This window comes from Aythya marila (genome assembly GCF_965140915.1).
Source record: "Aythya marila genome assembly, chromosome: 20".
In the NCBI taxonomy this organism is placed as follows: Eukaryota; Metazoa; Chordata; class Aves; order Anseriformes; family Anatidae; genus Aythya; species Aythya marila.
The window spans coordinates 719,137-737,111 of NC_139061.1; the positions used below are offsets into that span (position 1 = coordinate 719,137).

Below are 17,975 nucleotides of genomic sequence, written 5' to 3' on the forward strand. Positions count from 1 at the left end.
ACCTTCCCTGCAATGAGCTTAGCCTGCAGCTCCCGGCACTCCTGCTGCAGAGCTTCAATCTGCTTGTCTTTTGCCAGGAGAGCACTGGCTTGCTCTGTCAGGTCCTTGGCACGCTGGCAGGCAAATGCTTTTTTACACAGCTCCAGGCTGGAACCCTTTAGAGGCACCGGAGCAGTTACCTATACCAGAGAGAGCAGCAAGAGAGAAAGCCACATACATTGGTGTTGATCAACTACCACCCCAACTACCATCAGGCAGCCTAACCCCAACAGGGGAGAACAAGAGGTGTATGGAAAGACAGACGGGAGAACAAGAGGTGTATAGAAAAGCGGGAGGAAAGAGGAAAGGCTTCTTAGAGAATTGGATCAGAGAGGAGGTGGGAGGGAGAAGGTGCTCAGCAGACTGCGCCAACGCATGCATAGTCAGCACAGAGGGCTGCAGGCAGGGCAACAGCAGCTGTGGGGAGGAGAAAGCCAGGATAAAGGCTGAAAGATAAGAGAGGACAGCAGAAAGGAGAGGAGGGTGGCAGGAAAGACGAGCATGGGAGCAAGAGTGAAGGCAGCCAAGACAGCAAGAGAAATGGGGCTTTTATGGAATCCTTGAAAGGCAAGGGGGAAGAGCTTCAGCATGCATGGGTGGAAGATACAGGCAAAGGGGAGTGGCAAGAGAGAGCCCAGTCAGGGCCAGCACAGCTGGGGGAAGATGGGATGTTCAGCTGAAGAAGCAGTTCAGCTTCATGCACTCCCTTGGAAGGGAGGGAAGAGCAAGAGTGGGAAGTTGTGGGGGACTACAAGGGGAGTAAAGGGGATGGGCAGAAGGCTGGGCACAGCCTCTGAGTAGACATCCTGGGCAGGGCATGTTGCTGCCCAGCTGCAGTCTCCCCAGGATGACAGGTCTCAGCACTGCCCCCATCCCTAGCTGGCCCCCATCCCTAGGGCCAGCTCTCCCATGGGGTACCAGCACTGCTGAGTGGGTGGGTAGCTCACACATCCCTGTGCATCCCAGCCCTCTGGGCAGTGAGGCCATGTCTCGTCCCCAGGTTTATCACACCCTGCCTCTCCCCATCCAGCAGTTTTTCTCTGAACAAAACCTGGAAAACTTACAAGGAGGGACTCCCTCCCCTCCCTGACCAGGATCAGGGCATCCTCTGTGCAAACTTCTCCCCAGGTCTTCCTGAGCACCTCGCCCACACACAGAAGCTGCACACTGAGCTGGTTCCCCAGGACCTGTGTACCAGTTATGGAAGCCAACTGCTGCCAGATTAATCCCAGCTCCTCAGGGCACGCAGCTGCCTGGTCCTACCTCCAGCCCACCTCTCTACAAACCTTGGCCACCCAAGTGTTCAGCTGCATGGAGACCTGGGCCAGCCAGTTGGTTCTCCAAGGGCTCACCCAGGTCTCAAACAGCAGCCACCCCAAAGTTTCACTTGGAAAAAAAAATAATGAAATGGTATTTGTGTAGTTGCTGGAGAGTCTGCATAGCTGTTAGATGCATAGCAAATGATTTCTCTTAGCACAGTATTTGCCAAGTCCATCTGGCAGCAACCGTTGCACTGCAAGTACCAAAATCCTGTGGCAGAGGGACAGTGTGGTGCCTGGGGACAGAGAGGGCAGGCAATATCAGGAAAATCCCCTACCTTCTCTTCAGCCAAGCTTTCACTTCTCCTTTCTATCATAAAGGGCTTGAATTCCCCCCACTCCTCCCCACACCACCCCCCCACCACCACCACCCCCAAAAAAAAAGGTTTCATTCAAATGGGAGAAAGATTTTCCCTTACACTGCTACAAGCTACCTTTAGGTAGCTCATACAAATGTTTGTCTGCAAAATCCCACGTCCTTCAGCCATCTCCCACCACTCCTGCACTGTATCAGAAACTATAGGGTTTCTAACAAACTGCTCTTCCGTTTGAGAAAGAAAAAACACACAGCTTGCACAAAAATGCTAGTGAGGTGTGGATGGGGCAGAACATAGTATCTCACCCCTTCCTGTTTTGCCTTACCACACTCCTTTTCTTATTCAAATACTTCCTGTTTCTTTTCGGTGAAGTCAGATGAATTATTTTTATGACTAGCCCAGGGAAAGCTGAGCTAATTACCTAAATTAATACCTTACATTAGGATGGCACATTTACAGCAAGAAACCAATTAGGAGGAAATTGTTCAAAACCAGCTCCCCAAGCATAAGCAGAAGCTGGTGATGGCTGTCCCCTCAGCTCAGTTTTGTGATTCCTGCCCTGTTACAGATGTACAAAGCAAGACTGCCATGTGGCCTTGCCTGCTTTAAGGAAAGGGAAAAGAAGAGGGCCTTCTGTTCCTATAAAAGTAGCAAGCAAGAAGTCCCAGTGGTGAGGTGTTCTCCTAGCCCAGCTTCCCAACTCAGCAATGCAGAGGCTCAACACTCACGACTTTGAGGTTTGCCTCCTGGAGTTTCCGGGCTCTCTCCTCCAGGCGTTTGGCGATCACCGCCAGCTCTGCGTTCTTCCTCTTCAGGTGCTTAACCTTCTCCTCTGTTTCAGGGAAGCAGCTCCTGCGCTGGATAACAGAAGGATTGACCTGAAAACCCTATTCAGTCTCCCCCTGCACCCATGCTTGAAGCTGGCACTGGGGATGTCAGAGGTAGCAGAGGTCCCTTGCCCTGCCTGACCCACTCTGTGTCCACTGGGCTCTCCCCAACCAGGGCTTGGCCGGTTCTTGTACAACTGTCCCAGATGCTTCACTCGTCACTGACCTTCACTCGTCTCCTCTCCAGTCACTGAAACCTCTGCTTTTCCTGATATTTTTGTTAACTTGACCTCTTAAACAAGAAGCCCCTTGCCCCACCCCAGTCCATCCATCTCTGCAGCCTGTCTGTCGCTCTCTCTGCTCTTTGCAGGCTCTGCCTTTGCTGGATGGGACTGAACACATCACCAGAATCAGTCTATCCTGGCTGCTGGCCCTTTGGGCTTTCTCTTCCAAAGCCTGTCCAGTACATTTCCCTGCTGTTACAGTACTCAACACATCACTGTGGATTTGCACTGCATTACACCCCACATTACACCCCAAACTTTGCTTGCTTTTTTCCTTGCTCTCCTGACACTGAGACATAAGCTGAGGGGAATGGAGAGAAAGCAGCCAAGGACTTTATGATGTTTGCAAACCAAATTTCTTTTTCCTTTCTATTGATTCTGTTTGCTCTTAATCCCCTTTTATTTGTTATCTGTCCATTTCGATAAGCTGCTGCTTGCCGATGGCTTGTTCTCTCAAGGTTGTACCCAGATGTGTTGTGCTGTCTTTTCACATCAGCAAAAATGTCAGGTCAGCTGATCCTTTCACTTATTTTCTTCCCTGTGAGATCCCACCACATGCACTTGCTGCTTTCACTGCTTTATTTGCTTTTCTTCATTTGGAAGACCAAGGCTGATTTTTGAGAGTAAGATTTGATGAGAGCTTATATGATAGTGCTTTGCTAAAATCCACATGAATGCTAATGGGTGACCCCCTGAGACTACAGGGCATACTGGATGTATGCTTTTAGTGTAGGAAAATTATCTAAAATATGTTTTGAATTTGGTGATATAAATCTGAAATGTTGAGTGATCAAATTTTCAAGGGCATTTTGAAGAGAAAAAATCAACCTGAACTGTATATTTCTCAGACTCTTTTACACCTTCTTTTCAAACAGCAGTGGTGACGCATGAAATATGAAGCTGCTATGACATTTACATTAGGAAATGGGAAGCACATTTGCCTAGGACGGCATTATGGCCATACACTTCCAAAGGTACATGGACGATGTGCAATGCAAGGTCCTCTCCCTCTGCACATTGTAGTTCAGAGCCAGGGTTGCTGATGAACCCCATTCCCAGCAGGAACAAGGAGGTTGTTCCTGAAGCATATCCTGCTGCCTGTGTCTTGGCAGCAGTACCCATCGCACTGTCTAGCCAAGCCCTGATGCCACACAGGTCCAGGCCGTTGAAGCATGCTGAGCATGCTGAGCAGGTGGCTGGACCACAGCAGTGGAAGGACCTGAACTTTTGGGGGCCTCTATGGTCATGGTCTCAGATCAGGAACGGAAAGTTTATAGGGTTGGACCAATGCAGCCCTGCCAGCATTGTGGGGTACTCAAACCCAGGGTGGCTACATCCCCACGTTGCAGGGCTTTACAGGCAGGGATATGCTCTGGTGAGGGGGGGGAGCATCTCCTCTTCTTATTTCCTGGCTGCCAACCATGGGCTAGGGGAGCCGAGGATGCGGAAGTTGGGCAGAATGGGGCAGCCCACACTGTGGCGTTGGGTGCCAGGGGTGCAGCTGGAGAGCCGGGTGCTGAGCTCCCGCAGGAGCAGGGGGCAGTGCTGCGCTGTCACCAGAGCAGGGTGAAGTGAATCAGTGTTTCTGCTTTTTCCCTTAAAGAGGAAACAAGAGTGACTTCCCCCTCCCTGCTGTCAGCTCATGGCTGTGTTGCTCTCTGCCAGCCCTAGCAGGCAGCTGCGGAAAAGCCTCTTGCGGTTTCCAGCAGGCAAATAACACAGGACAAAGATGGCAGGGAGGGCAGCAGCAGGTCACGAGGAAGGGGTCCTGCTCGAGCCAACAGCAGGTGCAGTGCAAAGGCACTGAGGGCACACAAAGCACCCAGGCCCCCTTTTCTTTCCCCCACACCCTCCCCATCTGATCCCATGTACCAGCATTTCTTGGATCTGGTGGCCAATGGCAGCTCACCCCAAACAGGGCTCCCTCCCCATGGAGAATCCCACACCCCACATTGGTGTGCCTTGAGCCAACCCAGTGCCTGGCCAGGCTACATCCTCCGCTCACCAGCAAGCTGTTTTCCTCCGCGAGACTAGAGTAGCGGTGCTGCAGGTCCTCCAGTGCACTCAGGAGCTTCGTGTTCTGGCTCACAAGGAAGCTGTAGTCAGCCCCGCTCTGCAAAACAGCATGGGAGAGGCAAGGCAGGGCTTCACCTCCCCTGGATGAGGAGGCCATGGCTGCATGCTCTCCCTGGCCCCGCAGCAAGCCCAGCCCAGCTTCACTGGGAGGCCAGCAGGGTCACGGTGCAGGCAGTGAAGCAGCAGGCTGAGACTTGGAGGCTGATTTCAGGAGGAAGAGAGGGGCTGCATGTCCTTTGGGGACAGCAGGAGCAATGGCCATAGCTGGGTACTTGCAGATGCTTTTCCAGGTTCAAGGAGATGTATGCCCTACTAGCAGTGTGGAAAGTCAGGGAGATTGCTATCAAGGGCACACTGAACTCTGGCACCCCTCTACAAATGGTTCCATCACCCAGTGCCTCCCCATGGACCAATGAGACTGGTCACCCTGCAGAGAGTCTTGGGCTGCATCGGGGTCTCAACTTGCATCTGAGGAAAAAGCCCAAACCCTGACATTGTTTCCAGCTGCTTGCGTTTTGACATCATACCACCTAAACCAGCTCAGATAAATGCAAGCAGAGCCAGCAAGACCACATGCCACAACACACCAGACACATGTGCTCCTCCCTACAGCTCAGGGACCAGGTATTGTGTGGTTCTTGGAGGCAAAGAGACCTCCTCACCCCCCTCCCCAAGCCAGCCACATAGATTAGCCCAGGAACCTGCCTGGGAGCCAGGCCCTGGCTCTGCCCTCCCTGTGACAGCCTTGGCTCCGGAAGAAGGCAACATGCCGGATTTCTTTGCAAAATACTACCTTAATTTTGTCACATCAAAAGCAGCAGCAGCTCTGCTGGGAGCTGTATATATAGCTTGTGGTTACTGCTTCCTGCACAGAGCAGCTCGCCGCAGGCTTGCTGCCGAAGCAGGGTCCCAGAAAGTATTTTTATGTGTTAGCAAAGCTCAGAGCCAAGCTATTGCTTCACATCTGCCATATGGCAGCAGCAAGCCATGGACTTCGAGAAGACCTAGACAGATGTTCTCCCAGCAGCCAGACCAGTCTTGCAGGACCCAGGAATTCTTTGCTAGTGCTAATAAACACTTCCCAGGCTTTCCTGGCAGCAAGTCATATAAGCAGCTCACAGCACAAGGATGCTGATAAGCTCTAGGAAGTCTGAGACTGGGTAAAACTCATCACACTTTTGAACAAGACTATTCTTGGCTTCTTGATCACTTCTAGCAGAGAAAAAGCACAGGAGACCAGTGCCACAAAGTCCATTGTGCCAAAACCCCCGGCATAGCCAGGCACAGCAGGCAGCCTCTCCCAACCTTTCACCCCTGTATAGAAATGCATTGGCACATCAGGGAGGAAAAACATGACTGGAAGAGACTGAAAACCAAAAGAAAACCCTTTAAAAATAAATCAGCCCTCTCCTGGCCTCACCCAATGCCCCAGGTGCCACCAGCCCTCTAAGCCCCCAAGAGGGAATATTGGATGCCTCGAGCTCCCAGGCCTTTGGCAGAGCTGTTTGTAGGTGTCCACCCTGAAGAAATCCCTGGGTTCAAGAAAGGTGGAGTGAAATGTCCCATGGGAAGAGATTGCACTGCCTTCCATTTGTGGGAAAGCAAACCTATATTTATTTTCTTCTTTTTTTTTTTCCACCCCTCTCAGCACAAAGGTGCAGTTGCTGCCTCATCCCCAAGGACACTGCGCCATGTGAGCCCCCTGGCATGACAAAGAAGCCCCCAGAGCCAAGTGCCACTCATCCTGCACAGTGCGGTGATCTGGGCCCAGAGACCCAGCACCAAGTCCTGCAGCACCAGTCCCATCCCTGCTGCTTTACAGGGACAGTAATGTGTCCCAGAGAATATTTCCCCCATTGCCAGCTCCAGGAAGAGCAGAGCCCATGCAGAGGATGCTGTGAGTGCTGATGGGGGCACAAAGCAGAATGAGGGCATGGGGTGAATCCTGTCAGCATTTTCCAGGCAAGCACAGTGTTGCTGTGGGACGGTTCACTGCTCCTGTCCCCAGAGCCAGGAAGGCAGCTCCTGGGATGAAGTCAGAATACATTATTTCCATCTCCTTGCCACTGCCAAGAAGAGTAAAGCTTCTTGTCTTTGCTCTCTTCCACGCAGAGAGGCTCAGCCAGTGCCTTCTGTGCCTGGGGCAGGAGCTGGGCAGCCATGAAGGATGCAGGGTGCTGTGGCCTCTCCCCTCTGGCAGCCAGGGCTTCTGGCACATCAGTATTGCAGTTCTGCAGGGGCTGATTGGCCCTTCTAACATGGCAGGGGCTCTGCTGGGGACTGACACCCAGATGGGCCTATTTATGTCTTTGAAGCCTCTTTACTGTAGCTACAAAACAGTGTCTTCACCAGGCCAGGATGCAAAGACTCACAGCTACTCTCCTCCTAGCCTGGACTAGCAGGCTGTCCCCAGTTCAGCTGCGCTTCAGAGCCCACCACACAGCAGAGGCTGAGTCCACGCTGAGCTCCCCAGGTGCTGCTGGCTCTCCTGGGCCTGCTCCAGGCCGGGCCTGGCCCACAGCCAGGCCACCCCCCACCTCCTAGTCCCTGCTGCAGCTGCAGGTCCTCATGGCCTCCTTAGGAGAGGCATGAGGGGCATCCACAGCCATGTGGCATCAGGAGACCCTTGCTGCGGCACCACCAGGGTGGTGGCTCCAAGCTTTGCCAAACCTCACCCTGGCACAGGGCTGGGGCCAGGCTGGCTCCTCACAGATCGCGTGGCCAGCACTGACTGACTGTCTAGACGTCATCCCACACTCATTAAACATTCATTTCCTATAATGAAATAGCTTTTCATTTATTAACCGCTCCGACGTTCCACATTGCATCTGTGCTCTGTGATGCAGCCTCACTGCAGGCATGCTTGCAGCACCCCCACACATTGTGTTTTGAATGGAGCTGAGGAAATCCTTGTGAGAATAGGCCTGGAGGCCCCCCCAAATGGCTCATCTTCATAAGGACACGTAGAAGTGCCTGCAGAAGCCAGGAGACAAAATCCAAAAGCTTCCCGCAGTCAGGAAGGTTTGCAGTGAGCTGGTGGGAGCCAAGGCAGAGCTGAACCACAGAGAAGGCACAGAGAGCCCTCATGTCCCCAGATCAGGAGATTCCTTGGCCACTAACATAATTAATCCCAGGGACAAGTTTTTTGGCCACAGAGGAAACTTTCCAAAGATAGAGCAAAGCAGGGAAATAGCAGCAGGGAGGCAAGCAGGGAAGCAGAGCACAGCTCCCTAGTGCAGCTGACACATGGCTTTGAAGCCTCTTGGTACAGTGGTAACATGATCATCTGTCACCTCTTCTGGCGGGTAGAACCAAAAATACAGTTTCCTCGTGATACATTGAGAATGAGCAAACACAGGCCTCAGCAGGATACCTACAAGAAAAGCTGCTGCTTTTTCACCTGAAAACTTCAAAAAGCCATCAAGAGCTGCAGCAGCTTTTACAGAGCGAGATGCCCAGACAGGCTGCTAACTGGGTCATGCAATCAAAATCCCCGAGGAACATGCAGCATCCAGCACAATCTTTGAAGTTCTGCGGCAAACTTGCAGGAAGCCATTTGGGGGGCAGTAAATCAAACTGCGGCTGGGTTGGCAGCTCAGCTCTGCAGTGCAGCTCGGGTGGCCAAGCTATACTGCTGGTGCCTTGCGGCTCAGCCTGGCACGGACTGGCCCAAGGGCTTCCCCAGTCCCACTGCTGCAACTGAACCAAAGTCAAAATCCAACCCTTCTTGAAAATCTAGCAGAGAAGCAGATGTCAAGGAGGAATTTACCAGGTGGCTCCATGAGCCAGACGTCTCAGGTGGCCTTTGGCATGCTCGTGACTGTTTCTAAAACATATAATTTCAAGATGTCCCCATGATGACTTCCCTGTCTGCAACAGATAGGGCTCCAGTTGCCAGGTTTGCTTCACAACAGTCATCTCTGAAATCTAACCATCCTACTTCAGATACCACCTCTTATGTCAAAAACCACCACTACTTTCCTACTACCTTCTATATTAAACCCACCACCTCTCCCTTGTTTGAAATCATTGTCACTTGTACTGCATTAAATTCCAGGCCTCCATCATGCCAAAGCCCTATAGTTTGCTCCAGCTGACTTTGGTAATTAGTTTCCTTAACTTCTCAGTCCTTGCCATTTGGAAATAAAACCTGTCACTGACGATACGTTTTTTCCTCTTCCATCCAGGTTCAGCGGAATCAGCTTCCTTGTAGAGGGAAGTTATTTTCTGTAGGCTGCTCTTCTGCACTTCCCTCACTGCAAGTCAAAAGCAAGACAAAAATAGCATCACCTCCTGCTCGGTCAGTGAGCAAGAGCAAAACCCATCAGCTGCCACTGCCAGCACAGCGAGGACACCTCGCACTGGAGTGCGCATTATCTGCACGGAGGTAAAAGGGCTATTTTTGTTAAAGGTATGAGAGAAGAAACAGGCCCGGGATGCAGCCGTGGTTACTCTGCCATTCCTTTGATAGGCAGCCTGTTTCCCACAGCTTCCTTCATTTTGCACCAGGTTCCTGGTTTCAGACACAAACATCTATGTTTTTTCTTTGACTTCATGACACTTCCTCACCAGCTCCTCTCCCTGTGCGTTGCCAGCTCCTGTTTCCATGATTCAGCATTTTCTCCTGCTGCCCATCCCTCTTCCAAACACAATCTTATTTATTGTGATTTCCTCATTTATCTGATTTTTATCACCACAAGTAAAGAATTCACAGAAGAAAAAATCCATCCGAGGCTATTAATTTCAAATATACTGTCTCCAGCATGGAGAGTGTTGGAGCCACAGATTGCAAGATATTAAGAGAATGTTCAGGGAACATTCACTTACACCTTTTCCCAAGCATCCTATTCTGCACACCCTCTGATCACTTTCAGCTTTTTTTTCAGCTGTCTTTGACAATCAGACATAAAACAGATCAGTTGGTTGAGAGAGCCAGAGGATTTGGAGTAACCCTCTTCTGTCCCCGCAAGGCCAGCCTGTCCCTGTGTCACAAAGCCCAGCACAGAGATCAGAGCAAGCAGCCCTGTGTGGGATGGACCCAGTGGGGACACCTGAAGTGGAAAGGTCCTCCCAAGGGCACAGGCGCTCATCTAGCTGAATAACTGCTGGTACCATCTGTACTGGAGTTGCTCCTTGTCCTGCCCTCCAGTGTGGTCCAGACACCTTTAACCAACACTTCTTCCAGCTAGGAGTTACCTGCCTTACACAGAGGCATGACAGTGCGGGTGTCCCCATGAAGGATTTCCCAGCTGCAACCCAACCTCTCTCCATGTTAAATGCAAATCTTTTTGCAGATCCAGGATATGCAGCCAGAAAATGCAGCTGGTAATTGCTGGGATATGATCCAACTTGTTTAGCAGATAACCTACAGTGTAGGGTTATACTCAGTATGAAAACAACATGACCTTCCTGCCCTTGGGCCACTCTGGGATCCTTGGGCACCCCTAAGTCCTTTGTAGGGGCCTTTTTCATCTACATATCTTGTGAGAAAGATGCCCGCATTTCACAGGGGAAGAATCATGTATTAAGATTCTTCTGTCAACTGCCCATTTAACACTGATGTACAAGCTTCTCATTTTTCTCTTAGCAGCTTTCAGAAAGATTTTGTCTATCCCCACAGTGGTAAAGCAGGATTGTGCTCCATCCCCACCACGGTAAGGGGAGACTAATAGTCTTTCTGCTTTCATTGCAGAGAAAAACTGAAGAGATTATTTCTCTTCATTGCACAGCTTGAAATATACAAAAGTCAGGGTATATGCTGTAAAACCCATTTTGTTTGTAAAACTCAGGTGACCAACCAAGCCAAGACAGCCAAGCCTTTTTCTTCCATTGCAGATTTTCTAGGTGTTGCTGAGCATGTCATTGAATCTGCAGAGAAGTAGGCACAAGCAATGACATTTACACTAGACAAAAGCAACACATAGAAGTGGGAAGTAAATGGGTTAACATCCTCATTGCAAACACAGAAAGACGGGTGGCTTCACAACCCCTGCTTCTTGCGTACTCGTCTGCATTGCCCATCCTTTGAGCTAAACATGTGGGTATTGGCTTCCTACAGAAATTGTTGGAGATTTTGGGGTTTTAGGTCTGAACAAAGGTCAGCCTGCAGCTCCCAGCACTGCAGGCTCCAGCCCCGGCAGCCCCAAGGTCTTCATGGAGTATCTGGACTCTTTGGATGCCACGTCAGATAATTCTATTTTGTAAGTATGCAAAAAAACTGGGGAAGAGTGATAAAACTTAGCTCTTTCCAGGTTTGGTATTTTGATGGCTGGAGCAGGGACGATTGTTCTCTGATATCTCATCTTTCTTGTAACAGAAACTTTAATCCAAAGAACCACTCCCTGGAAAGGCATGAGACTTGAGAGCCATAAGAAAGGCACGGTACTGACAAATGCATGTGGGATGCTCCTGTCTACAGTGAGCAGCCTGGGGCTGTGCCAGGGCTTCACGCCCGGCAGCCATGGAACTGCAGTTCAGTAAATCCCTACCCCAGGCGGAAGTACCAGTGCCCTCTAACAGGATCACAGCTTGAAAAGTTAATACCCGGTCTCCTTCCTACTTCAGAGCCTCAGCAATGGTATTTGTGGTCTCACGAGTTGTTTTTATTGAGTAGAGAGACTGTATTACCTAATGCATTCAGCTCTGAAGAGATGGATGACCTCTTGAACCTTGGAAGACACATCACAGAACTAGAGTGGCAGATTTTGTATGCAGAGCTCAGTTTTTGCCCAGGCATCTGCCCCATAGTTCTCTACCATGTGAGTCTGTTTCCTGAATTACTTGCAGTTTCCCAGGGGTGAAGAGTACCTTTTCTGCTTGGGTCATATTTGCTTAAAAAATGTTGATTGCCCAGACTCTGGCACATTGGGAACAGCATTTCTTACATATTGCAGTAAGTAAGAATTCACTAGCCAAAATGTGATTTTAAGATTTTGTCCTTTTGACAAGCCCCAAATCTCCAATGTCTTTAACAAGTAGATGAAGGACAAAGAAATAATTTCCTTGCACCGCTCACAAGAGCCAAAGGCACTGTTTGGTGATCAATATGGGAATGTGAATGGCAAGAGCAGTGGAAGACTTACAAACTGATGCCCAAAAGGGTATTTTCCAAGAACTGCTAAACAGATGGCTCAGCTGCAGAAAGCCTGTACTCAAAGCAGGAGGAGGCCAACAAGGCTGCCGGCATTGCATGTGCCATATCTCTTCATGTTGTTCCAGCAGGAAGGAGGACTACAGCCACAGGACACCCAAAAGAAAGAAGCAAAGGCATTGGCAAGTTCCCTTGTGGATAATGTACAGAGGGTGAAATGAAAAAGATGCTGAGACAAAAGATCATGGTGCAGTAGCAGCCAACTTCCCAAACCAGTCCATCATCACCAGTCCAGAGGAGCCAAGGACACAGTGAGGAGGCAATGGGCTGGTGTCTCTCATCCTCCATGTTCTGCACAAGTAACCTTTCCAAGCCATTTGGATATGTCTTTGTACTGACAGTACAGGTGAGTAGAGTCAGCTTTCTCAGAAAGACAAGTAAAATAAAAATTACTTTCCCCTTCCAAATAGTCTTGCTTTGTGCTTTCGTCCATTCCTACAAATAAAATCACTTTGGGTTTTCATGGCAGACAGCTATCTGCAGTTGGCCATACATTCGTAATGCTTGCAGAAAATGGCACTAAGTCATTTGCATGAGGCTGAGTGTTGCCAAGAAAAAATAATTTACTCAGATTTTGAGCTAGATGGAGTATGATCTTTTTCTGATTGTGATTCTCTGAAATGGTGTCCATAACAGTCAGAACTGGCCTCAGTACCCAGGAAGGCCTTCTCACCTCCCTACCATATTTTATTTTGCTGATCTATCCATTTAGTCAGGGGTGCAGCTGTACACATCCTCAGGCATTAAATGAATAGGTTTTCATCTATGGAGTGTTCAAAGCTCTTAAAATACCATGAATTCCTGCAAAAGGAACTGAGCTTGCTGTTAAATGCAGCTTGTCCTGAACACTTGGCATGGAGGATGTTTACCAGCATTTTATAATTCTTACTGTATCTGTGATTTGTGTTAAGTCCCATTGAGAGCAACAGCTTTTTTTCTGTGGATATTTAAATTCCAACTGATTTGGGGGCTCCCTGGATTAAGCATCTTTGTTTGGGTTTTACAGAGTAATTGAACATCCTTAGCTCCCTCTGACCTCAGAGAGAAAGCTGCATGCTTGGCTTTTTAGAAATTCAGATCCAAAGTGGCCTCCTGAGATTGAGAAATAGTCACATTAGCCAACTCTGAGCACCCTAGCCATGCTCCTTGCTTTTGTGGCTCATGAGATGCCAGAACATGGATGGTTAAGCTGCTGAGCTTATCCCATCTGTACATGAAGCTGGATAGGCTGGTGGGGCACTAATCCTGGAAACAGAGGGCACAGAGAATATCCAGAAAGTGAATGACCTTGTTCCTTTCCCCTCTATCAATTTACGGCATCAGGAAAAAGCCTTCAGTTCAGCAACCCACCCTCAAACCATCCCAGATTTCCAGGACCAAAGCAGATCCCAGCAGGGCAGCACCCCACAGCAGATGCCGACAACTGAGCTCTTCTGGGAAATGCTCTAAAACCGTTCTGACAGCATTACGAGAAGTTTCCAGTTTCCAACCAGACTGTACCTGTGACACTTTGACCCCATTCTTCCTACATAGTGTTTTACATAATGTTTTTCTCCTCTGATATTCATCATTCTGATTGGGATCCTAAACCTGCCGTACCTGGAGATTCTCAGCAAGAAAGTCTTTTCTTACCTTCTGTGTCTACACAGAAATTTTGGAAAGCAAGACCAGAGTGATTTCAAAGGCCTTGGAACAAGAATACATTCATGAGATCAAGCCCCCAAATAGCATTAGTCAGTAGTAAGATGGGGGATGCACGTCTCTGCTGTTACTCTGCAGAGGAGCTAGGAAATCCTGCAGTGCATTGCAGGACGCAGAGGAGCACAGCAAATGGCAGGGAAGAAACGGGCACAGGGAAATTCCCACAGGACCTATGCAGAACACTCATATCAAGGAGTCTACTGTAGCTCTGGGACAGGGTTAGAGAGGTGGAAGGGTCCCAATCTTTGGAGATATTCAACACTTGCCTGGACAGGCCCTAAACAACGTTATCCAGCTCTGGAGCAAGCTCTGCTCCAGACAGAGGCTGCATGGGATGCTCCAGGTGTTCTCCTCTGCCCCATCCCACTTCTCTATCTCCGCAGTTCACTTGCCAGCTCCCATATGGGAGAAAGGTGGCAGCTCCCCAACCCCTGCACTCCAGAGGGATCTAAGCAAGAAAGCTGATATTAACTTGACCTACAGAAAGTCTTAACATCTGCCCCTAGACTGGCCCTGAGGAAATGGCACAGCATTAGTGGCCGAGGCTGGTACACACGGCAAGAGCTTCATCATAAAATCAACCTCTTTAATCAACTCTGTCAGTGATGAGCCCTCAAGAGGCTCTTCCCCACACTAGGAGATTACTCCCTGGAGGCTGCTGCCCTGTTTGCATAATGCAGCACTGACATCCCAAGGACAGAAGTCCTGGACTCCTACAGGAATCCCAGCTCTGTCTGCAGGGCACATGGCATTGGTAGCACTTGTCCCAGCCTGGCCAGGAAGAGCCACGCTTTGGAGGGGAGCTCCCTGCTGGGTCTGAAACAGAGATCAGTTGCAAGCCTTTCATATCACTTGACTTTAGGAGGAAGTGCTGTATTTCCTTCCAGGAGATGACAAGTTAACCTTTCTGGGGATCAACAGCAATGTTAAGGATGTAACATTATCATGACTACCACCACAGGATCACCAGTACTACCACAGTAATGTCATGGTACTGCCACAGTCCCACTATGGCACTAACACGACAGTACCACCAGGTGCCACAGTACCATTGCTATCTCAAGTACCATTGTGGTACTGACTCAGTACACTGGTGCTGTGGTGACACTACCATGGTGCTGCCAAGCCCATGAAGAGGGAAGGGAAACAGTCATCTGCCATGTTAGGACCACCCAACATGGAAAGGAAAAACTAGGGAAAAGTCAAAGCTTCCCAAAGACCAAGGGAAACTGGATGGTGAATGCTCAGCAGTCACAGCCATTGAAAGCAAGTGGGGTCATCGCCCTCACCACTTCCACCCACACATGCAGCTGGTGCCTAGGGTACCCACTGCAGGATCGGCCAGAGCTGGGTGCATAGCTCCCACCCACAGGTGGAGAACTGCTGGAGAACCCACAATGACCCCTTTGTGCCATCTCCTGCCCCTTGCTACCCTCCCCGGACAGCATGAGGCAGTCCTGTGGGTCAGAATAAAGCTGAGCACCAGAGCAAGGAACACCAACACCAAGACAGGGTGCTTCCTCCCTCCCTCACCTGCTGGCTCTCCTGAAGCAAGAGGAAACATTACGTTTGGCACAACTGGTTCGAGTCTTGGGATGGACAGCTAAGGGGGATGGGAGCGGAAATGCTTCCTACACTGCTGCCCCAATTTTGTCTGGGGTGTTTCTGGAACAACCAAGAGCTGTGACCAGAGGTGGGCTGAGGACTGTGTGGCTAAATGTGGCATTTCCCTAAGCATCACGATAAACAGCCATTCAAAAAAAAAAAAAAAAAAAAAAAAAAAAAAAAAAACACATAAGAGACTGCTTAAATGAAACAATTTTCTCTCCCAATGGGTTTCCAGCAGTACCCTTGCTCCTGTGAGCTGGTCCAGCCACCCTCCAGCTGTGCTCAGGAACACAGCACTGGCATAGCTCAAAAATCTCCTGCTAAACCCCAACCAGCTCTGCTCACCTCTTCTTCCCCACACTCTAGAAGAACAGGCTGAGAGCTTATTCCTTCCTTATTTTAAACACATCACAGAGTCACCTCAGAGCACTAGGGGATCCCAGGAAGATGAGCGATTTTACCCAAGGAAAGGGAGGGTGAGTTGTCATAAACAGGGCCAGCTAATGAACTTATGTGGCCAGGATTGAGGGGGTGAGGCTCCCAGGAAGCCTCTTCAGCTGTTTTCAGAGAGATGCTGCGAGGGGCAGCGCATTGCGTTGCCTCGAGGTGCCCTGCTTTGTCTGCAGGGACAAGATTCCCGCTGCCCACCAAGCCCACAACCCCTCCGGACTACCCTGCTGGAAGAGGGCGCGCTCTGGAAGCAGGTGGCAGTGAGCTGTGTCCCCTTCACCACCCTCAGCGCCACTGATGCTGCCGGAGCGCGGAGATGCCGCAGGGGTGGGGGAGCCCCGGGCTGACATATCTGTGCCCGGAGCCAGCTCCAGCACCAGCAGGGCAGCGGCAGCTGGAAACCCCTGCGGCTCCTTCCCCCTCACCCGCTGCGTGGCAGCGGCTCCAGCAGCTCCCGGCCCCACGGGGTCGGTGCCGCGGGGCGGCTCAGCCGCGGCCCGGCGCAGCCACGTCCCGAGCCCGGCCGAGGCGACGGCCGTCCGTGGCCACGACGCCTCTCGCCCCGAAACGCGGCTCGCCGGGCAGCCGCCCTACCTGGGCCAGGCCGTCTGTCCGCTCACGTCCGAGCCCGTCCATGGCTTGCCGAGGCCTAACGAGCTCCGGCGCGGGGCGACCCCGCTGCGGGTCCGCCGGGGGGGCGAGGAGGCTGCTGCGGGCTCCCTCCTGGGGCTGGGCTGCTCCGGCCCCCTCCGGGCCCGGGGACGGCGGGCGGCTCGCCCTGCCGGCGGCGCCCCCCGCGCCCTCACGCGTGGCCGGCGCCAGGGACACGTCCGGGCAGGCGGAGGCCGAGGCCGCGGGGACGGCGTCGCCCGTGTGCGGCGGGTCCGGCTCCTCCATGGCTCACGCTGCGGCGCGGGGGGCTGTCCGCGGCTGCGGGGCCCGGCGCGGGCACCCCGAAGGCATCAGAGCGGCGACGGCGGCGGGCGCCCGGGCCGCGCTCCCGCCCGGCGGGGACGGAGGCGGCGGCAGCATCCCCGCGCCCGGGGAGGCTCCGTCCCCGCCTGGATCCGCCGGCTCGGCGGGCGGGCGGCTGCCGGTGCGTGTGCGCGTCCGTGCGCGCGTGTGTCCGCGTGTCTGCGCGTGTGCGCGTGTCCCACCCCGCACGCACACGCGCTCCGCTCCCGCACCCTACAAAGGCCGCCCGCTGCCCCCAGCCCCGCCGACCCCCGCGCCCGCCGAGGCCCGGGCCGGCCGCCGCAGCGCCGAGACGCCGGTGGGGGGCCGCGGGCGCTGCCCGCCCCTGGCCGCGGCCCGGCGGAGCTCCCCACGCGGAGCCCCGCAGGCCCCGGCGGCCGCGCGGCCGAGCCGTGCACGCGGAACCCGGGCCTGGGCACCCCGCCGGGAGGAACGCCGGCCCTGCCGGTTTCCATGGCGATGGTGCGGGAACGGTGCCGGCTGCCCGCCGGTGAGGCTCCGCGCCGGGGGAGCCCCGCCACCATCCCGCTGCCCCCCGCCTCGCCCGGCTCACGGGGTGCTGGCGGCGGGGTCCCGCCGGGCTCTCGCCGCCCCCAGGCGCGGCTCCGGGGTTGGGGGTTCCTCTGTGGGGAGCCCCGCGCGTTTCCCCATCCCCTCTGGCCCGGTGTCCCGCTAGTGCTGCCCTGCAGGGCCAAGCACAGTCACGACCCGCTGCCGAAAACACGAACTTGGGCCCTGCCAGCACACGTAGGGGCTGCGGTGGGTGAGCCACAATGTGGGAAGGGAGGGAGCTGTTGGGGTTGGCGTGGTCCAGATGCACAGACAAGAGATGAGAGTTAGCAGCAGAGCGCTGCATCAAAGCTCACACAGAGCCACAGAGGTGTCTGCTGCCCATCTCGCTCTCCGTGGATGGAAGCCACCCCACACAGTGGGCCACGCAGCACCAGTGACACAGCACCAGTCTCTCGGGGAGAGCCCCCGCCCCGTTCCCCAGGACGCCCACTTGTCCTCGCTCCCCAGCCCAGCTCCAGCCTTGTCCTGCAGCAGGACACGGTTTGGCCATCCCTCCGCTGCTGGGGATGCACCCCGCCTGCTGCATCAGCATGCGTGGCTGCGGGGTAGACAGTGTTTTGTCACACTGTTGCTCCGTTTGTGGCCATGGCTCCAGGTGAGGTACACGCAGGAGCCTCAGGTGGCTGGCATGCACGTTTCAGAGGCTGCTTTATGAG

The 17,975-nt window shown here is 52.7% G+C and overlaps 1 protein-coding gene across 7 annotated transcripts in view; it reads right to left on the reverse strand.

Moving 5' to 3' along the window:
* The window catches only part of TSPOAP1 (TSPO associated protein 1), a 69,658-nt gene extending 52,877 nt beyond the window's left edge, over positions 1 to 16,781 (reverse strand). For all 7 annotated transcript variants that reach the window (XM_082776527.1, XM_082776528.1, XM_082776525.1 and 4 more), the window contains exons 1-4: positions 16,366 to 16,781; positions 4,792 to 4,899; positions 2,404 to 2,532; positions 3 to 179 (exon numbers count right to left, since the gene is read on the reverse strand). In XM_082776527.1, coding sequence (XP_082632653.1) covers positions 3 to 179; positions 2,404 to 2,532; positions 4,792 to 4,899; positions 16,366 to 16,668 — 717 coding nt within the window. In that variant the 5' untranslated portion in view covers positions 16,669 to 16,781. The remainder of the gene's footprint in view (positions 1 to 2; positions 180 to 2,403; positions 2,533 to 4,791; positions 4,900 to 16,365) is intronic.
* Between the last annotated feature and the right edge of the window lie 1,194 nt (positions 16,782 to 17,975).